Source organism: Vitis vinifera, chromosome 11 (genome assembly GCF_030704535.1).
Source record: "Vitis vinifera cultivar Pinot Noir 40024 chromosome 11, ASM3070453v1".
NCBI classification, from domain to species: domain Eukaryota; kingdom Viridiplantae; phylum Streptophyta; class Magnoliopsida; order Vitales; family Vitaceae; genus Vitis; species Vitis vinifera.
The window spans coordinates 7,000,837-7,021,333 of NC_081815.1; the positions used below are offsets into that span (position 1 = coordinate 7,000,837).

Consider the following 20,497-nt stretch of genomic DNA (forward strand, 5'->3'; position numbering starts at 1 on the left):
CCCTTAACGTGTTACAACTAGATTGGCTAGTAGTGTGTAGTTCCAATGGGATGGTCTAGCTAAGAGAGCTTGTTCGTAGTTTTCATAGTGTAGTTTCTTGTTTTTTTTATTGTGTTATTTAGTTTTATCTTTGGTGGGAGGATTCCTCGTCCTTCTTTTGTACTTCTTTTTTCTATCAATATACATATTTGTCGTTTCCAATCAAAAAAAAAAAAAGGAATCCAAAAAAAAAACTAATGTATAAGTAAAAGTTTTTATTCACTAATCATCATCATTTTGAATGTGAAAATTCTCTTATAGTCATTGTAAGAATAAATTTACTTTTCTTATATGACTTTTGACAATAAAAATGTAGCTTTTCATGTAGAATTATTTTACCCCTCTCCCCCTTTTATGATCAATTTTTAACCTTGTTGTATATTTTAAACAATTGATATAATAATTCCTTAAAGAGAAAAAAAAAATTATTTGATTTTTCTTAAAAATTATGAAGAATAGTAAAGGTATGTGTGTTGTTGTATTACGTATAGTATTGTGTATCATATATGTCGTATGATATATTTAAGAGTAAAATAGAGATTGTGATATATATCAATTTCCATAAAAAAAAATATATCATATTATTGTATTGTATCATATATTGGAAATTGTTAACAACTATATATATATATATATGTATGTAGATAACCATATTAGCTACCAATGGATACTTGTGTGTTGAAACATGAAGCTAATTCCTATCAATTAGCATTAAGAAAAATAACTATATTAGGGTTCCAACCCGATCTCCCTACCAACACACGAGTGGGGCTAGAAGGGAGGAAAAAGAAACAATGCTGACTAGCCTTAAGCTCATTTATGTACAATCTATCATGCATTCATACATAACCTGTTAAACCTACTCCACCAAACATCTGACAAAGCCATACATAGGTAAATGTTTATCCAATCACAAGCCCTATTCAACTATAAACAACTTTTTTTATCAGAAACAAAATATGTTCCTTCCATTGAATAAAAATACAAAGAAGGGTGAAAAATCCTACCAAAGATATACAAATGTTGGTCAAAAGGTATAAATGCATACTGCATCACAAAACTTACCATTATCTGCATAGACAAAGCAATGTACATATACTACAAAAGTTCTACGAACTCGAGGAGAAAAAATATCTCTAAAAAAGGAAACCATTGTTTTGCTCCTTGCTCATCTAACTAGTCCACAACTTGATTAGCTGAGTGAGGAACCCAAGAGAGAGCATCCCCTTTCACTAGCAACACCTAGAATACTGCAGAGCCGACTATCAAACTTCCATGAGCCTCTCTCCCACACCCAAAAGTTAACATCAAATTCTCCTACATTTAGGTTGGAGAGACATGAGGATTTAGCTTTTAAATAACTTGTTAAACTTGTTTCATCATATATTTATTGAAAACAAAAATCTTCTTAAAGCAATAATTCTTTTTATATTTTACTAGCTTTATGAATAACTTATCAACATAAAACCAGCTATAATATAACCCAATCAACAGTTTAACTAAATAATTTAAATACTTGTTAAAATAAGAAGGACAAAGTCACTTATGCATGTTAGAGTTCTTTGATAGTAAAGGAAAAGGCAATGAAAAAATAGAAGAAAAGAAGAAAAGGAAGACAATATCTTTGGACCATTTTTTATAGCCCACACCCTTTATTGTGTTTGTGAGTGCGTGTAATACTAATATACCCCATGTTGTCAAAGGCGCTAAGTGATATGGTGCAGGTGTTGGATCATGAATGCCCATCGCCTAGTTGAGGTACCACACCACAAGCTAAGGCCTAACTTAGGCACGAATGCTAGTGACTAGGCTTTGAATCATCATCATTATTACTATTTCTTTTTTATGGTGGCCGAAAACAATGTCATTTTGGTACAAAATAGGGCAAAATGACATTGTTTGGATCCCTTTTTTTTTTTTTTTATAAACACAACAAAACAATGTTATGTCTGTTTTTGTCAAAAAAAAACATGAGCAAAATGATGTCATTTTTCTGATTAGTATATAAACCCAACCCATGCTTCTTTCTCTAAAATAGGTCCTTGTCTTCCTATAGAAAAAGTGCAAAACAAGCTCAAATGATGTCATTTTGGTGCCAAATAGGGTAAAACATCATTTTGAGCCCTTTCCTTCCTTTTTTAAAACAGAAAAAAAGGGCATCGTTTTGCTGTCTATTTCCTTTCGAAAAATGAGCAAAACAACATTGTTTTGCCTGTTGATATATAAATCCAACCAATCTCTAGGGCAAAAGTGCAAACCACAAGGAGAAGGAGAAGGACAAGAAGAAGGTGATGAAGCCAACATAGATCAGGTACTGGGGCTCCACTGTGACATGGTCCCAGTCTTTTTCCCTGCTTTTTGAACTGATATTTCTTTCTTATAATTGATTTTTAAAGAAGAAAAAGAAGAAAACTTTTTTTTTCTAACATGAATTGATTTCTGAACTTAACATGAATTAGTTAAGAAATTAGGGCCAAATATGAGAATTAATTTTTATTGAAAGATGCCTATAACAACAAAATCATGTATGGACACTTCACTACAACACAGGTTTCATTCTTTTTTTTTACCCTTCTTTGTGTCTGATATTTCTTTTTTTAACTGATTTTAAAAAGGATAAAGAAGTAGAAGATAGCTTTTCTTTTCTAGCACGAATTGATTTCTGAATGTAACAGGATTAATTAAGAAATTAGGGCTAAATACAGGAATTGATTTCTATGGAAAGATAGCCTGTTTTGCTAAATATGATAGTTTCTCTAATTTAAAATATAAATTAATGCTAAATACAAATCACGTGAGCTAGAACTACCGTGAATTTATTTAGAGCTTGAATTATGAATTATGTGAGTTATTCTAGATGTAGTTAGTTCTAAAATATGAATTTTATGAGCTATTTCTTATTCAATTGTTTTGTTGGATGCTTCTTTTAAATGCTTTAATCTTGAATTTTTTATTTTTTGGCCTTTTGTGTTGGTTTGAATTAGGAATTTGGATTATTTGTGATAACATATGAATATATGTCAGTGTGTCTAAATTTGCGATATTCCATAAAATTGCACGTGCGTCTTGGAATGAGCCTTACTTTGATCAGACTTGCCTTGCACCTAGGCTCTGGGAACTTTTTTGTCTATGTAGTTGTTATGTATTTCATAATATAGTTTTCACATTAATAACTAGTCAAACTATCACTTGCCTTAAAAGCTTAACTTTTTAGGAAATAAGTCAATAATGTATATGTCACCGATCAGGAGAAAAAACTAGCATTCACCGAATTCTTATTAAAAATAAAACAGTGGTACAAACTATAATTTATACATAGCAGGACGTGAAATAAGCCTTAATTCTAGGAATAATTAAATCATATCTTCTAATCAAAAAAGTCAAAAGAGACAAAGTCGAATAACAACCAAATAATTGTTGATTATTTGGCTACTGATTTAAAACGGAATCTATCCATAATTAAAATGATTTGATTTTATTCAAATTATCTTCCAACACTCCCCCTCAAGTTGGGTTGTACAAATTGAACATACCCAGCTTGTCTATTAGCTACTTGAATGATCTTCTTGATAGTGCTTTGGTGAGTACATCTGCTACTTGTTTATTTGTTGGTACATAAACCATGCAAATTGTACCGTCTTCAACGTTCTCTTTTATAAAGTGTTTGTTAACTTCTACGTGTTTAGTTCGGACATGATGAACTGGGTTGTGTGATATGTTGATGGCCGCCTTATTATCGCAATACACCTTCATTGGCATCTCCTCCTTCACACCAATTTCTCCTTAGAAGTTGTTTAAGCCATAATAGTTCACACATACCATGAGCAATAGCACAAAATTCCGCCTCTGTGCTACTTCTAGCTACAACCGTTTGCTTCTTGCTCCTCCAAGTCACCAAGTTGCCCCACACAAAGGTGCAATAGCCTGAAGTTGATCTTCGATTATCTATGGATCTTGCCCAGTTAGCGTTCGTGAACCCTTCAATGCTTCTTGTTTCATTTTTCCTGAAGTATAATCCTTTCCCAAGAGATCCTTTAAGATAATTCAAAATTCTATACACAGTTTTCACATGCTCTTCGCAAGGAGCATGCATGTATTGACTCACAACGCTTACTGCAAAAGCGATGTCTGACCTGCTGTGGGAAAGATAAATTAGCTTTCCTACTAGGAGTTGATATCTTCCGGTGTCAACAGGTGTGCTTTCTTTTTGTTCTCCAATCTTTTTTACTAGATCAATTGGAGTATCCATAGGTTTACATCCTAGCATTCCGGTTTCTTTCAAAAGATCTAGAATATATTTTCTTTGGGAAACTGATATTCCACTTTTGTTCCTTGCTACTTCCATTCTTAGAAAGTAACATAGAGGTCCTAGATCTTTAGTTTCCAACTCAGTAGCCAACTTCTCTTTTAATCGTTCCATTTCCATTAGATCATTTCCAGTCACTATAATGTCATCCACATAGACAATGAGAATAGTGACCTTACCATCATTGTGACGATAAAACAAGGTATGATCGGATTGAGCCTATATATATCCATGCATCATGATGGTCTTGGTAAATCTCTTGAACCATTCACGGGCAACTGTTTCAAACCATAGAAAGATTTTCTAAGCTTGTAGACTTTCCCTTCCTTTCTTCCTTTCATGATCAAATCCAGGAGGTAATTCCATGTACCCTTCTTCTTCTAGGGCTCCATTCAAAAAAGCATTTTTAATGTCTAGTTGTTGAAGTTGTCAATCCAGATTTGCAGCAAGGGATAAAAGAACTCTTACAGTATTAAGTTTGGCAACTGGGGCAAATGTTTCTCGATAATCAATACCATAAGTTTGAGTGAATCCCAAGATGAGCAACAATAATAATTGCTTCCCCCAATATGATTTAAGAACATTTTATGGAACGAAAAAGTTCTTGTAACAACAAGAAGATAACCATTTTTTCTTTCACCAACCCCATTTTGTTGGGGAGTACTAATGCAAGAGGATTCATGGATAATACCTTCTTTTTTAAAATAAGGTGATAAGACTTGATTGAAGTAATCCTTTGTATTATCATACCTAAACTTCTTGATTCCCTCTCCAAATTGAGGTTTGACCATTTTGTGAAAATTGGGAAATATAGTAGTACTTACATCCTATTTTTGTTTGAATAGAAAGATCCAAGATACTTGAGCGCAATCATCTATAAATGAGACAAACCATCTAGAGTTTGAAATATTAAGAAATGTGGAAGGACCCCAAATATCACTATGAACTAACGCAAAAGGAATCGAAACTCTTTTATTACTTATTATAAAAGAAGCACGAAGGTGCTTTGCAAGTTCACAAATATCACAATGTAATTTTTCTACATCAATTCCTTTGAACAATAAAGGAAACATGATTTTAAGAACTCTAAACAACAAATGTCCAAGACGACAATGATGAAGTCAAATCTTATCTTTTATTGTAGATGGGATTTTGGAAAGGAATGATAAGGGTACCTAATTCTCAGTCCTATTTTAACCAAACGACAACTCAAAATAATAAAGTCCATCATTTTCCCTAATATGTCCAATTGTCTTCCTCGTACCCTAAAATACACTATGAGAGGGACAATTCAATTCTTTGGTAAGTCAATGAATGGAAACAAGATTAGTGGAAAGGTTAGATACATGTAGCACATTTTTCAAAACTATGGATTTATTCAAGTGAACTTCCCCTTGGGCTATTTTCTTATTACTAGGACATGGACTATAACTACTAAAATTTTGTGAGGAATGAGTCATATAATTGGTAGCTCCTGAGTCAATGACCAAGACCATAGGAAAGACATAGTCGAGACACTAAAAGCAAGAGAAGGGGAATACTTACTTGACTGAGTGAGAAAGCAAGCATTGCTAGGATTCTCAAGAGTTCTTAGGAGATTCTTCAATTTCTCAATCTCTTCGTTGTTAAGCGCAGTGTATTCACTATTACCAGAATTCACCCTTTCTTGTAAAGAAAAGTTGGTGAAGTGTGTCTGGGTTCTCTATTGTTCAGCTTTGAAACCTTGTTGTGCACCCTTGAAACCCTAATCTTTACTCAAAATTTGAGGCTTTCCATAGAGTTTCTAGCATCAGTCCCTTATGTGTCTCGGCTTCTTACAGTAAGTACACCAAATAGTGCCCTTATTTGTTGTTCTAGACAAATCAGCCGTTGATGGAGGATTCACGTTGTCTGTCACTTGAGTTTGGGCAGTGTTGGTGTCGTCAACAATCTCAAACATGGTGGGTAGAATTCGGAAATAATTTTAGAGAAAAATATAGCAGAGTGCCTTTGAAATGACAATGAAGGTTGTAAACTGGGTTCAAAAAACAGGGGAAAAATGGTACTACAACTCAACAATGAAGGCTGAAAAGGAAAAATCCCAAGGGGCATAATTCGTCTCTGATACCATGTGGAGAAAAATTATGTCTCATTCATATTTTAAAAGTATACATCCCTAGAAATATATACAGTAGAAGAAAAGAAAGAATAAGGAAAGAATTGGAAATTATCCTATTAAAGATCCCTACAAATCAGGGATTATATACACAAATCTATACAACTGGATATTCACATAGTTGTATGCACACACACACCTATATACGACAGTTGTATACACAGCTGTAATAATCTTCACCACTAATATAACAGAAGAGCACCAATATCCTTAGTTTCTTCTTCTTTCCAACTTTATCCATTGGAGTTCGACTCAAATGTGCAGGATCAAGGGTATATGCTCCATTCTGAATCATTAGAGGAAGTTTTAAAGTCAAGCAGCAAGATGGAAGCCAAACTGATTGGATATGATGAAAAACCCATTGATGTTGCTTTTGATTCCTTTGAATTTGAGAAGTTGAAGATGCAGGAACATTCTAACAGTGATTGCAACCGCAAAATCCAGCCTATGAAGATGAAGCCCAAGAATGTTTGTAGCCCCTGCATCAAGCCTGTCAGTGATCTGCCCCAATTCCAAATTAAAGCTTCTGAACAGCAACCTCATGAGATAGTGCAAGGTAATAGCTTTGACTCAGGCTCACAGACAACAGGTATTGTTTTTGTTACTGTACTTGCATTATGTGGAGCAATTACTGCATTCTCTCACTGGAACACAATTTTTTTTAGGTGGTGTGCAAAAAGTATCAACAAAAGCACGCATGTATGAAATTTGTGCTGCTAACTATTGGAAACCTCCTTCATTTGAATGTTGCAAAGAGGAAGGGCCAAGCCACTTAAAGTTGTAAGTTCATGAACCATCCTGGTGAATGTTATCCTGTTTGTTTTAGGAAAAATGTTTATTGAAACTTAACCTCCCTTGTAAATAAAATTGGAGGTTGAAAACTTGTGGCCACTTTGCCTTAGATGTTAGTCAATGGTTTGTAAAAATGTTTCAAACAGTTAGATAAAACTGGAACCTGTCTTTGCTGGTTAAGGTGACTTCTCAATGGCTTGGAAATGGGTTTTATTTACTAATCTCCCACCTCAGGCTGATATTTTAGATTTTATTTTTCAAATTATAGTTTTTGTTTTCTTTATTTCCATCAGAAAAAAACATTCCCAAAGACAAAATAGCCTCAGAGAAGACCTTCGGTTGCTTGAAACCATATGCAGGCCTATTGCTGTTGCATTTTACTAGTTAGTCGTACATTAATTCCTGATATCTCTTTATATCTAAATATTTTCACAGATTCACTGTCAAACTGACCATGAAAATAGAAGACGGGTCTGGTTTACTTTTGGAGTGCTATGGATATCCTAAGTCAACCAAGAAAGCTGCAGCAGATTCTGCAGCAGAAGGTGCTATTGCTTACCTAAAGCAGGAAGGATACTTCTTGCCTAATTCTGAGTAATATATTTATAGCCTTCTCTGCTATAGGCTTCCCTTAAAACATGGTTCCATACTCATTGTAACTAGTCTGGACTGGTCTTATGTATCATCATTGCATACAAGGAACAAATGCGAAAAATCAGCTGTATGTAAACAATGCTCACATACTGCTCCAGTGACTGTGCCATGACAGTCCTGGGCACCATCAAACTGTCATAACATTACTCCAAATTTCGAGGCTCAGTTAATTTATTTTAAATAAAGAGCAAGAGAAGCATTCATGTTTTCTGTTTGCCAATTGCATTAAGACAATTGAATGTATTTTCGTCTCTCATACCATCTCTTTAGTAGTCTTCCACTGTTTTATCAGTTTCATAAACTTCTAGCTTCCTGCATATGGGAAGTTGATTGATTGAATTGTGCTGGGACTCAGTGAAGGTTTCCATCATTAAATTTGAGCACTTAAATTCAGCACTTAATTAGGAAATTTTTCATAGAAATTGATATGCCCTCCTAATTGCTCTGATAATCTAAAATTTTAGTGTTCATTAATTCTCTCTTTCTATCTGTGACATGAAATTTTCCATCATTCAGAGCCTTTATAGCTTTGAGCTGCCAGTGCCAAAAAAATTGGACCAAGAGATGGTCTTGAGATTTGTTAGTTGTGTGATACCTATTGGGAAACCTTGGATTGCTCCACTCCCAAACCTTGAATCATTAGGGTGCATGAAATCCTATTTTAGACTTCTCTAAAACTATGCATAGTAGAAAACTTGGTATTCAAAAACCATAATATGTATAGATATAGATATTATTCACATACCTACAATCCGAATGTTTCTGAATTGATTCATGCCAATGTACAATACTTTAATACTACAGGTGATCTCGTAAACTCAACAATCATCCACCCGATGACTTCTTAAGTTTAGGCATAGAGATGGTGGAGATCTTTGGGTTGGAGGCTAAGGTTTTCTCTCTATGAACTAAAGGGAGAGACAATAAGATTGAAACTCTAACTATTAAGAGGGGTATTTATAGTCTTCCTATTGGGTTTAAGTGACTTGAGTTCACCATGGGTTTTGATTACTTAATTTAACCCAAAAATATTGCTAATTGATTAATTAACCCAATAAGATTCTAATTAATCAATTAGCCCAATTCAGATATATCACTCACTTACCGTTGTGCAATCTTACATAATTACCAAAACACCATTATGTACATAAGTAAACTAAAAACTCATCCAACCCTTATAAACCATGTCTCAAGGAATATGAGCTAGAGCATAGATGTCATGTCCCAAAACCCGCTCCAAGGGCATGACGGTCATTTCATACCTCAAGCCCAAAGGCTCAAAGTGGAAACGACACAAACATTCATATTGTAACTAGAAATTTACCAATTACCTAATTCTTGTTCAGAGTAGTAGGACAAAATTCTAAAATCTCCAAGTATCAACTTTAAAAAAAACTAACACATCAACCAGAGTGTTATTGTCCAAATAACTCTAAATTTAAATAATTTAAATGGGAATTAAATTTTAACATCTAAACAATGTCCAAAATAAAATTTGAACCAAAAGCTTAACAAAGAAAAATTCCCTAGCCTAACCATCATTCCTCACCCGAACTGAGAGTACCTGAAAAAAATATCAACGAAGGGGGGTGAGATCAAAGCCCAATAAGGAACATTAATACAGTTTCATGGATCAAACATTTTTCAATCATGCTTGCAAATAGGAAATATTACATATACTTATTTTCATAAAAACTTTTGAGTTCAAAATACTAATACATTCAAACTTTCAACAAACTTTCTCATATCCATTTCAAAACAATTTCTCATCAAAACCAAATCAAATGCATTCAAAATATCTTTACTCTAGTTATCAAATAACAAATGGTGCCCAATTAGGTGAGACTTCACAAATGAGTGGCTAGTTTCAAATTTGTTCTAATTAAGGTGAACAAAACCAAATATCAACAATTATTACCCGTTGATTAGGGCCATAAAGTCAACTATTATAACCCGTTGATTGGGGTCATATAATATCAACTACTATAACCCGTTGATTAGGGTCATACAAATGTCAACAATTATAACCTGTTGACTAGGGCAATAGGAACCAGAGTCAAACACTTTATTTCATTAATTCAAACTTGCAAAACAAAATATTATATCTCCAAAATTTTTCATTTTTCATAAACAAAGAAAATTATCAAGTATACCTTCCATACAAAATACATATTTGATCCATGTGAAAAGATAAAAATAATATTTTTACACATTTAAAAATACAATATAGAAAGGAAATTATTTTCTTTTATAAAAATCTGCATTAATTTCTCTTACCTCGAAGAAACACTAAAAAACTTGAAGTATTTAGCTTGACAAATTTACTTTTCACCTAACATAATATCATATATAATATTGATTATTAATTATTTATCTAAATATATAAATTTGACAATCTTAGAAATATTTTATTTAGTATCAGGGATCCTAATTAATTTTTTTTTTTTTCTTACTTATCTAAATTATATCTTTTAAGAATATTTATTTGCAGTAAACTATTATTACTATTAAATTTATTTCTTGTTTCTAACTTATCTAAATTAATTCTTTTAAGAATATTTATTTGCATTAAACTATTATTGTTGTTATTATTATTATTGTTGTTATTATTAATATCATTATTATCATTATTCTTATTAATCCCCACTATTATTATTATTATTATTATTATTATTATTATCATTATTCTTATTAATCCCAATGTCCCCTCTTACTTAACAAAATACCTCAGGTACTTTTAACAACTCCAATAGCCCCACCAATTCTACTCATTATTATTATTTTAATTTATTCCACTATCACTCTTTGTCTCTCACAATTACATATTAAATTTTTCTTTCTTTCTTTAGTGCCTCAAATCCAAAATCTAGAAACATGCAATTTTTTTATTATTATTTTCCAATCCTTTAAGCCACATATAATCATAGATTTATTTACTCATTTAATTTTTAAAATTTCATTGTTTAGATCTATTCATCTAAAAAAATAATTTCGAATTTCCCTATTTTCATCAATGAAACAACCTATATTCATAATTTTAATCTTTTGATCTTAAAATAAATTAACTAAACTAACCCTAATCTAAATTAAAATTTTCTAAAGAATATCTAATGTGTTCAAAACTAACTAACGAATATAATATATTAACTAGGATTAGAATCTTACCTGGAAAAAAATATGAACTTCAAACTCTAGACCTCCAAACCTTTAGCCCTACGTTCTCCAATTTTCTGATTTTTGGTTAATAAAGCTTTCTGAATAGAGAATATAAAAGGAAAATCTAATTTATACCTATGATTTTTAATTGTAAAAGGACTCTTTTACCTTTAATGAGTTTAATTAATTTTTAATTTACTATTTTGCCCTTAAAGTTTATTTTGGGGTGTTACATTAGACCACTGGACCCATAGGACAATACTAGCTCATTTATAATCTAATTCTCAAGTTGACTCAACATCCCATTATAAAGAGTCAACTGCATTCTAGTACCCTATATATATTGCAACAAGACACCAAGTGTTCAGGTCCATGACCTACTATCGATTATATGTAGTCTTCACATAAATTGTTTGTCCGTAATCTAACAAAGTGAAAATTATTAGCCTTTCAAGATTGTCTCTATCATCCTTGAGTTACAAATCTTCTTATTATGTGATCAAATAACGTACTCTAATTCATTAAAAACATATGTCAAATTTCACTAAAGAAATCACTAAGGGCCTATAATTTTCATGATCACACATCTTTCAGATCACCCAAGGGGGCATACTATCTCAAAGTTTATGAGATATCATGGTACCTTTATTGAGAATATTTATTGCTACCAACTTCCATTAATAGTGATCAAATCCATAGAGAATATATGATCACTTTAGAATCTCATTCGTATGTCAATGTCACTGCTAACTTCTGCACTAACTCAATATTCTTTTAAGGTTGAGAAACTATACAATGTAGCAGCTTGATGAAGTCATGACCACCTGATAGCCTTATGTTAAAACTCATTGTAGGTCCTATCCAATGTCTAACTATACACACTAGTGCACTCACCATGGGAACCTCATCCCAATAGTTAAGACTAACCATCCCTTCATTTAGGAGATGGTGCACTACAACCTCAAATGAATTGTCTAATAAAATGAAACTGTAAGCAAATCATCCACATGGAAGGAACTAATGACTTGGATCTTTCGTGTAACTCTTAATGCACCAAAATCATGTACAATACAAGAAATGTTAGGTCAAAATGCTCACAAAGTATAATACATGGAATAAGAATAAATAAAAGTAAAACTAGAATATCATTAAATGAATAATGAATTCCAAGTCTGTTACATCATATCTTACTTTTAAGGGTTCTATCCTAATAATATCATTAGTAAATAAAATTTGAACATTTAAGAATCTTCATTATTTTCATTTTGAATTTATTTGTATTGTCTTATGGGCTCAATTTTCCAATCCAAATGTACAAAAACATGACACATGGAGCTTTCTATCTTATCTTTTTTTTTTTTAATGCTATATAGCATTCATTTATTAACCTTTGTGTATGTGTCACGCCCTAGATTTTAGACTCACTAATTAAAACTATAAAGATTAGACCTAATTAGAGCTCCTAAACCTAAAATGGTGAAGATAAAAGAGTTTCATATAAATTTATGTATAGAATAAGGATGTGGAGACATGTAAAAAAAATACATTTTCTAGGATAAATCCTTTTAACAGATGATCAACAAATTATATTACATTTATCATAATTAAAACATGTTTTAAATTTCTTTGTATATACCAAATCCCATGGTCTATTATGGGTAATCCACAATTACATCCATGAGGATACAAAATATTAGTTATATTTCAACTCCAAACCATAGTGTCACGCAAAAACTTCAAAACACATCAGGTATGATCAAGGATGAAAATATCAATAATCATAAATATATCGGTACTTCGATTTTTACAAATATGTCAACGGTTTTTTTGATATAAAATATCGATAGACTCAAAATTGATCAAAACTCATAAAAATGTTGAGAAAAACCCTAAAAATGATATAATGAGCAATAATAGATATTTTAAAGTAGTTTTATATAAAAAAAATGAAATATGTATATGATATAATTTATCATATTTGATAATAATATTGTATGTGTTGATAAAAAAATATGAATTTTATAAGTATACATTATTATGAAATATTATTCAGCAATAATATTGTGATATTTTTCAATAATATATTTAATTTTAAAATATATTTAATATTAACATTATAATCCTTTTAATTCAATTATATTAAATGATATAAAATAAATGATGATAACATTATACTAATTTGGATATATTAAAAAAAATGATGATATATGTATAAGTATTTTTAATTGAAAAATATTGATAATTTTAATTATTTTATATTTAATTATTATACAAGATACATAATAATTAAAATTAATGTACTTACTATAATCAAAATTTTAATTAATTTATAATATATATTAATTTATGTATATATAATTTATTTATATATATATAGATAATATTTATAATATAAATACATAAATGATATTTATTTTATGAATATTATATATAATGTTTGTTTATAACTTAAATATATATAATGTGTATCAAACATTTACTAAGTAACAATATCAACCTATTGGCACAATGGGCTTATTTTGAACCCAAGAACATGGGATCAATCCCACTCCTCTACAAGACTACATCGACGCTCAATTATTTTTCATTGCATCTTGAAATGCAGTCCCACATCGATGAGCAACAAAATCCAAAACCAGTATTTAAAGTGCAATGGGAGAAAGAGTGGAGTACGCTGGGCCCAAACAATGGGGGTTGAGTGCAATGGGAGAGAGAGTGAAGCAGGATTTGGAATTCAAAATTTTTTAACAAAAATAATTGATCATTAATTCATGTTCAATATTGCACTTTTACCAAAATGTCCTTAGATACATAAATGATTTATTCTCCGTAAAACTAAAAAACAATCCTAAGTTCTTATGCAACCTTGTGTTTTCACCAAAATGTCCTTATGCACACATATAATTAAATCTCCAATTTCCCTCAAACCTTTATGCCAACAAAGACTATGAACTTAAGTAAGGAATATTAGGACTTGTAGAAAAATACTAACTCTCTTATAACCTAATTTTGAAGTTAACTTAACACTTCACTAAAGAGAGTCAATCACACTTTAATACTCTATAAAATTATATTAAGATGAAAATTAATTAAATCTAATTTAATCAATTTTTTAGATTTATGATCCATTATTCATTATATACAAACTTCTCATGAACTTGTGTTCGTAATCTAACGAGGTAAAAGTCATCAACCTCTCAAAATTACCTTTACCATCCTTGAGTTTCAAATTTTCTTATTTTGTAATCAATTGATATACTCTAATTCACAAAAAACATATGTCAAATCTCACTTAAGGAATTACTAAGGTGCTAGAGATTTCATAATCACAAGTACTTAGAATCACCAAAGAGAATATACTATACCAATCTTATAAGATATTATGTTATCTTTATTGGGAATATATGTTGTCACCTACCTTACTAAATAGTAACTTGATTAGTAGAAAATAAATAATCACTTTAGGGTCTCACTTGTAAGTCAAAGCAATTGAAAACCTCAACACCAAGTCAATATTCTCTTAATGTTGAGAGTTCATACAACATGGTAACTTAGTGAAATCATGACTACTCGATAGCTAATGTCATGATTCACCGTAGGTTTTGTTCAATGTATAGTCATACATAATAGTGCACTTATAGGGAAAATTTGAATCACTCTATTTTCCAAGCTTAAATCATGTTAGAAACATGCAAAAACTTCCTAGGGTTTTCTAAATCCTATGCACAATGGAAAAAAAAAATTATCATTTTTAAATAATAACATGATTCAAAAAGTGCTAATGAAATCAATACCTGATTCAAATGTTTTTGAATCAACTCCACACAATGAAGACAAAGATTGTTGTCGTAAGAAGTCTTATAAACCCAAAGTCTTCCGTCTGATGACTCAAACCACAACTTTGATGCATTTTCGATTAGGAGAAAGAGATGGTGGAGGTTGTGACTTTTTTTCTCTCTGGAGATGGAAAACAACTCTATGGAAAAGCTATGGAAACCTTAACCCGTAAGGGGTATTTATAAGGTTACCCATTGAGCTTAAATAATTTGAGTTCATTAAGGGCTTAGATCACATAATCTAACCTAAAATGATCCTAATTGATTAATTAACCCAACATAGCCTATTAATTAATTAATTAGCCCAATCCAAAGACCTTGTTCACTTACCAATATGCAACCTTATATAATTACCGATACACCTTTATGCACACAAGTGAACCTAAAGCTAATCTATCCCTCATAACTTATGCCAACATGGTATATGAGCTTAGAGTGGGACCATTAGGACCCACAGGAGTACTAACTCCCTCATAATCCAATTCTAAAGTTTATTCAACATCCTATTACAGATAAACAATTGTACTTCAGTATTCTATGTAAATAACGATTTCATGACTTGTTATCCATTACATTCAAGTCTTCCTATGAATTGGAGTCTTTAGTCTAATAATATGAAAGCTACTAGCATTTCAAGACCACCTCTACAATCATTGAGTTACAAATCCTCTTATTTTGTGTTCAACTAATATGTCTTAGCTTTTAAAGAGTTAATGTCAAGTTCCACTTAAGGAACTACTATGGTCATAGTTTACATGAACACCCCTCCTTAGGATCATCCAATGTGACATTTTGTCTCAATCTTATGAGATATCATGGTGTTTTTATTAAGAATACCTATTGCTATCAGCTTCCACCAATAATGACCCAATTCATAAGGAATATATAATCAACTTATTATCTCACCCGTAGATTAAAGCCACTACTACTTTTATCCCAAACTCAATATTCTCTCAAGATTGAAAGGCAACACAATGAAACAACGTGGTGAAGTCATGACTCACTATAAGTCTTATCCAATGTGTAATCATACATAATAGTGAACTCATCAAGAGAAATCCAACCTAATAGTTAAGATCAATCATCCCTCCAAACAAGAGATAATGCACTACAACCTCTAATAGGTTGTTTAAACCCATAAATCGATTGTAAATAAGTCATTTATTTACAAGAAACTTATGATTTAGATATTTCATGCAACTCCTAACGTACCTAAGTCAAGTATAATACAAAATATGTAGGTTAAAATGCTTCAAGGTATAATGCATGGAAATATGATAGATAAAAGTGAATTGGAACTTTATTAATAAATAATAAAATATAAAAGTTTATTACATCATGTCATGCTTTTAAAAGCTTTATTCTAGCAATCTCCCACTAATCCTCAAAACATCATGCTTTTAATGCATACTAGGTATACATTTTGACACCTATGTTATCCATGTGACCACCAAATACTCTTCATGTCAATGTCTTAGTGAAGGGATCCGCAGGGTTATTTATAGAAGGTATCTTTTCAACCACTATATCACCCCTCTAAACTATCTCATGAATCAAGTGGTACTTTCTCTCAATGTATTTTTTTTTTTTTTGTTTTTTTTTGTTTTTATGATTTCTTAGTTCTTTAGGCTATGCCATAACCCCATTAGTGTCATAAAGTAGTATCATGGGTTGCACAACCAAGGGAACGACCCCAAGTTCCATGAGGAACTTCCTAAGCCAAATGACTCTTTGTTGTTTCAGAAACTACAACGCATTTGACTTCCTTAGTAGAATCAGGAATGCAAGATTACTTTACACTCTTCCAACTAACAATTGCATCATAAAAATAAAAACAAAATCAATGATAGACTGATGAGAATCCTAATTAGATTAAAAGTCTGAATTTGGGTACCCTTTAGGTACTAACTCGTCACTTTGGAACACAAATATATTGTAACATCCCTCATTTTTAATAGTAATACTTTTGAAGTTTCCCTTTAATTACCTTCTTATGAACCATGCAAAAGCATCACATTCTTGTATATCCCTTACCAAGCTTAAGGTATCATGATGCATGCAACCAAGGATGAGGTGGTCAAAGGCATCGTAACAAAGGTAGTGTAACAAGTCCAATCTAAAAGGTGAGTGATCTTATAATGCATGATTTTACTTAGTTTTAGAATAATGTATCTCATGTTAAAAATGTTATATGTATTCATTATTTTTTAAAATATCATAGGATATGCTTTGAAAATGTATTGGTCAAATATTCTGTTTATAATAAATATGTGTTCTTTGTATCCTTGATATATATGTATATAAATAGTTAAGATGGTCCTGTGATCATGAAGGAATGGGTACGATTTAGGGAAGCTCTGTCTAAGGAGACTGGGTTTTAAGCAAGAGCACTATGACCCTTTTAGTCTTTCCTGGGAGCTTACCTAATACGTATTATTCAATGAAAATCACTAGTGCTATCGTCGTTGTGCTTTATAATATTGATATGGATGTGATTGTAATATACCTTGAACTTATATTGTACCATGAAGATGGAAGGGAACACTATAACCAATTGACCTGGTAATCTTTTGTGCCAAGAGATGAAGGGGCACTGAAACAATTTGTATAAGAAGCATGCTGAGTGATATAAGGGCATTGTGTCTGCACATAGAAATTATATTACATAATATTGGGATGACTTGAGAGTTGGAGTGGCACCATAGTCATAGATTATGCACGTGTTTGATTGATTATACATCGGGTTGTCCGATGTTGCATGCCTACTTGATTGTTATACTATATATTATCTACATTGAGTGTTACATGCATGATGAAACGTCTTTTTCTATTCTAAACTGACCATCCTTTCTCACTTGATGGGAAACTCTTCCTGATTAAGGCTTAATGGTCACCTGTGGTATATTAAATGCCCAACGACTAGTCAATCGGTCATATCAAAGCTCGACCAAACAAAGCCTATTGGTGTATTTTTTGGGTGCCTAAAACTAGAAACCTATAAATTGAGAGCCTCAGTTCATTTATTATATAAAGAACACCTACAATCATCTTCCCAACTACTTGTTTCTCATTAAAAACTCTCTTTTCCATACTTGGTGCATGGATTTTTCACTTGCAAACCACCTTAGTTCATCTTTATTCATCCTAACCCTCCTTTGTATTTGTTCATATATTGAGTTAGAATGAGAGTGTTTTTTTTCTTTTATATTAAAGTAAGGTTATGAGTATTCAAAGCTTCATGTTGAGGTATACTTGAAGGGATCTTATAACGCTTACTGAAGTCGGAATCCAAGTGTAGAGCATTGGAAGCTTGGTTGAGGCTTCAAAGATAGTAAAACCCTCATTCGATTAGAGCTTGAGAAGAATGGACGAAGGCAAGAAGTGTTGAACTATTATAAGACCTTGTATTTGCTTTCTCTATCTCTATCACTTTATTTATTACTCTTTAATTTGTTTAACTTTGATGTGTTTGGAAAAGATTTTCAAAAACTCAATTCACCTTCTCTCTCCCCTTTTGGGTGATTTTCTTAATTGATTAGCCTTAATTTCACATGACTTATTTTTTGTTACATGGAGTTCCACAACCAAGACAAAATATGAGAATCTTCTTCATCTCAAGAGACAAATTTTGGATAATTCATGTTGATCATTGGAACAAGAAGATGACTTTGCTTCTCATTTCCTTTAATATACATTTTCATCAATTGTAACCATTGTTGATAATTGCCATCATTAAGTTTGAAAGAAGTAAAGACATTTTGATAGTCATGACTTAGAGTTGTGTTCTATGTTGTGAACTAGCTAGTTATATTATCATTTCTTAAAGCCTATTAGAATGAAAGAAAGTTGAGTTACCGACAATTAAGTTTTATCTAGAAAAACAAGAAATAACAACAAAAAGGCTAGTTTGGAAAAGCAACAAATAGTAGCAAAAATGCTTAGTTTGGGATTAAAGAAGTTTTTGTTTATAATGAAGATTGATAAGACTTATGACTGAAGAATGAAGGCCTAGCTATGACTAAGAAATGAGGCTCAATGATGGGAAAATGGGTCTCAAAGAATGGCTTAGTCTTTTGTTTTATTAATTATGATTCTTCATGTTCAAATAAAAGAAGCTCTTGTTCAATGCCCTCCTTTTAGTGGATCTTTGCCTTTACCATTGATCCTAGTAATGAAGAAAAAGGTTATTCCTTTAGTTTGGCATGCACCTTGGCAGTTGGATGTGAAGTTATTCACTCTACTTTTTATGGTTTCGGTTTAGCCATCGAATGTGGTATGACATTAGTGTGTATATAAAGAAAAATAAGATCTCAACTCCTTTTAGGAATGAATTTCTACAGAGGAATCAAATCCCATAACATTTTAGGTGGATTGCTTTTTCATATCCATCTTTTTTACTAGATGATTTGAAATTGTCGATCAAAACATCTTAGCATAAGAAATCTCTAGGAGGTAAAAAAAAAAAAAAAAAAAAAAAGGTTATTTATAGCCTAGGTTATTTATAGCCTAAGATATTTTTATTTACGAAAAAGAATCAATCAACTAAATTAATAAGGAAAAAACTTAATTTACAAATATTTCTTAACTAGCAAATCTTCATATGCATAAAGTTATGTATATTTTCCAACACATACAAAATCAAGTCATGATACACATTTAAGATCCAAGAAAGCAAATGTGTTGTTATGCAAATGACATAAACATCCATACATCAATCAACAAGTCTACCCTTAGCTATCACGAGGAGGAATAAAAATGCATGATATAACTTTCCAAACTATAACCATAAAGGTTTAGAATATTTTTTATTTTGTGAATTGTAGTAACTCGACATTATAAATATTTCCTCATTTCCTAACCTATATTAACATCTAAATTCTTATCAATATGAATAATATTTTCATATATATGTTTAAGATGAATTCGCTTGCTCATTCTACTCATGTGCCTATTCATCCACCTCTTAGCCTGAATCTCATCAATTTATGCATACGTCAGTATGATGTAGTTGAATTTTTAGAACCTAGAGCTTATCACTTTTTTTTTTCTTGTGGATGATTCTAATTAAGTAGCATAGTTTCATCTCTTTCTTTACATTTCCAAGCTAATTCATCATTATTTGTCCACCCAAAATCTTTATTTCAAACATACTTTAAAGATTTATCAACCTAATCCAACTTAACAAAACCTAACTAATCTTCTTGAGTCTATTTTGAAATAAATTGTACTGATTATTTGCCTCAAAGAATAGGTTATAACCCAACTCATAAAAAAAATACCAACCTCCTCTTCATTTCCTATTTGTTTTCTTCCTTTTTTCTTTCTTTGTTCTTTCTCTAGCTTCACCCAAGCATAACAACTCTTTAATGGTTGAAATGAAGCCAAACAATCCTTTAAATAAGTGAGTAGAGTAAACATGATGTGGCAAACTCAAGGAGGGTGTCACCAACCAATGTTTACAATTTTACAACTTAGCCACCTCGTGTTTACAATAACTAATCACAATTAGCATTAAATTATAATTAACTTATGATTAATTGATAAAAAATGATAAAAATA

At 31.4% G+C, this 20,497-nt stretch overlaps 1 protein-coding gene across 1 annotated transcript in view; it reads left to right on the forward strand.

Annotated features, from left to right (window-relative positions):
• LOC100243116 (dicer-like protein 4) overlaps positions 1-8,156 on the forward strand; it is an 85,012-nt gene extending 76,856 nt beyond the window's left edge. Inside the window, exons 23-25 of the mRNA XM_002264450.5 lie at positions 6,765-7,056; positions 7,166-7,280; positions 7,728-8,156. Coding sequence (XP_002264486.2) covers positions 6,765-7,056; positions 7,166-7,280; positions 7,728-7,890 — 570 coding nt within the window. The 3' untranslated portion in view covers positions 7,891-8,156. The remainder of the gene's footprint in view (positions 1-6,764; positions 7,057-7,165; positions 7,281-7,727) is intronic.
• Positions 8,157-20,497: the final 12,341 nt, after the last annotated feature.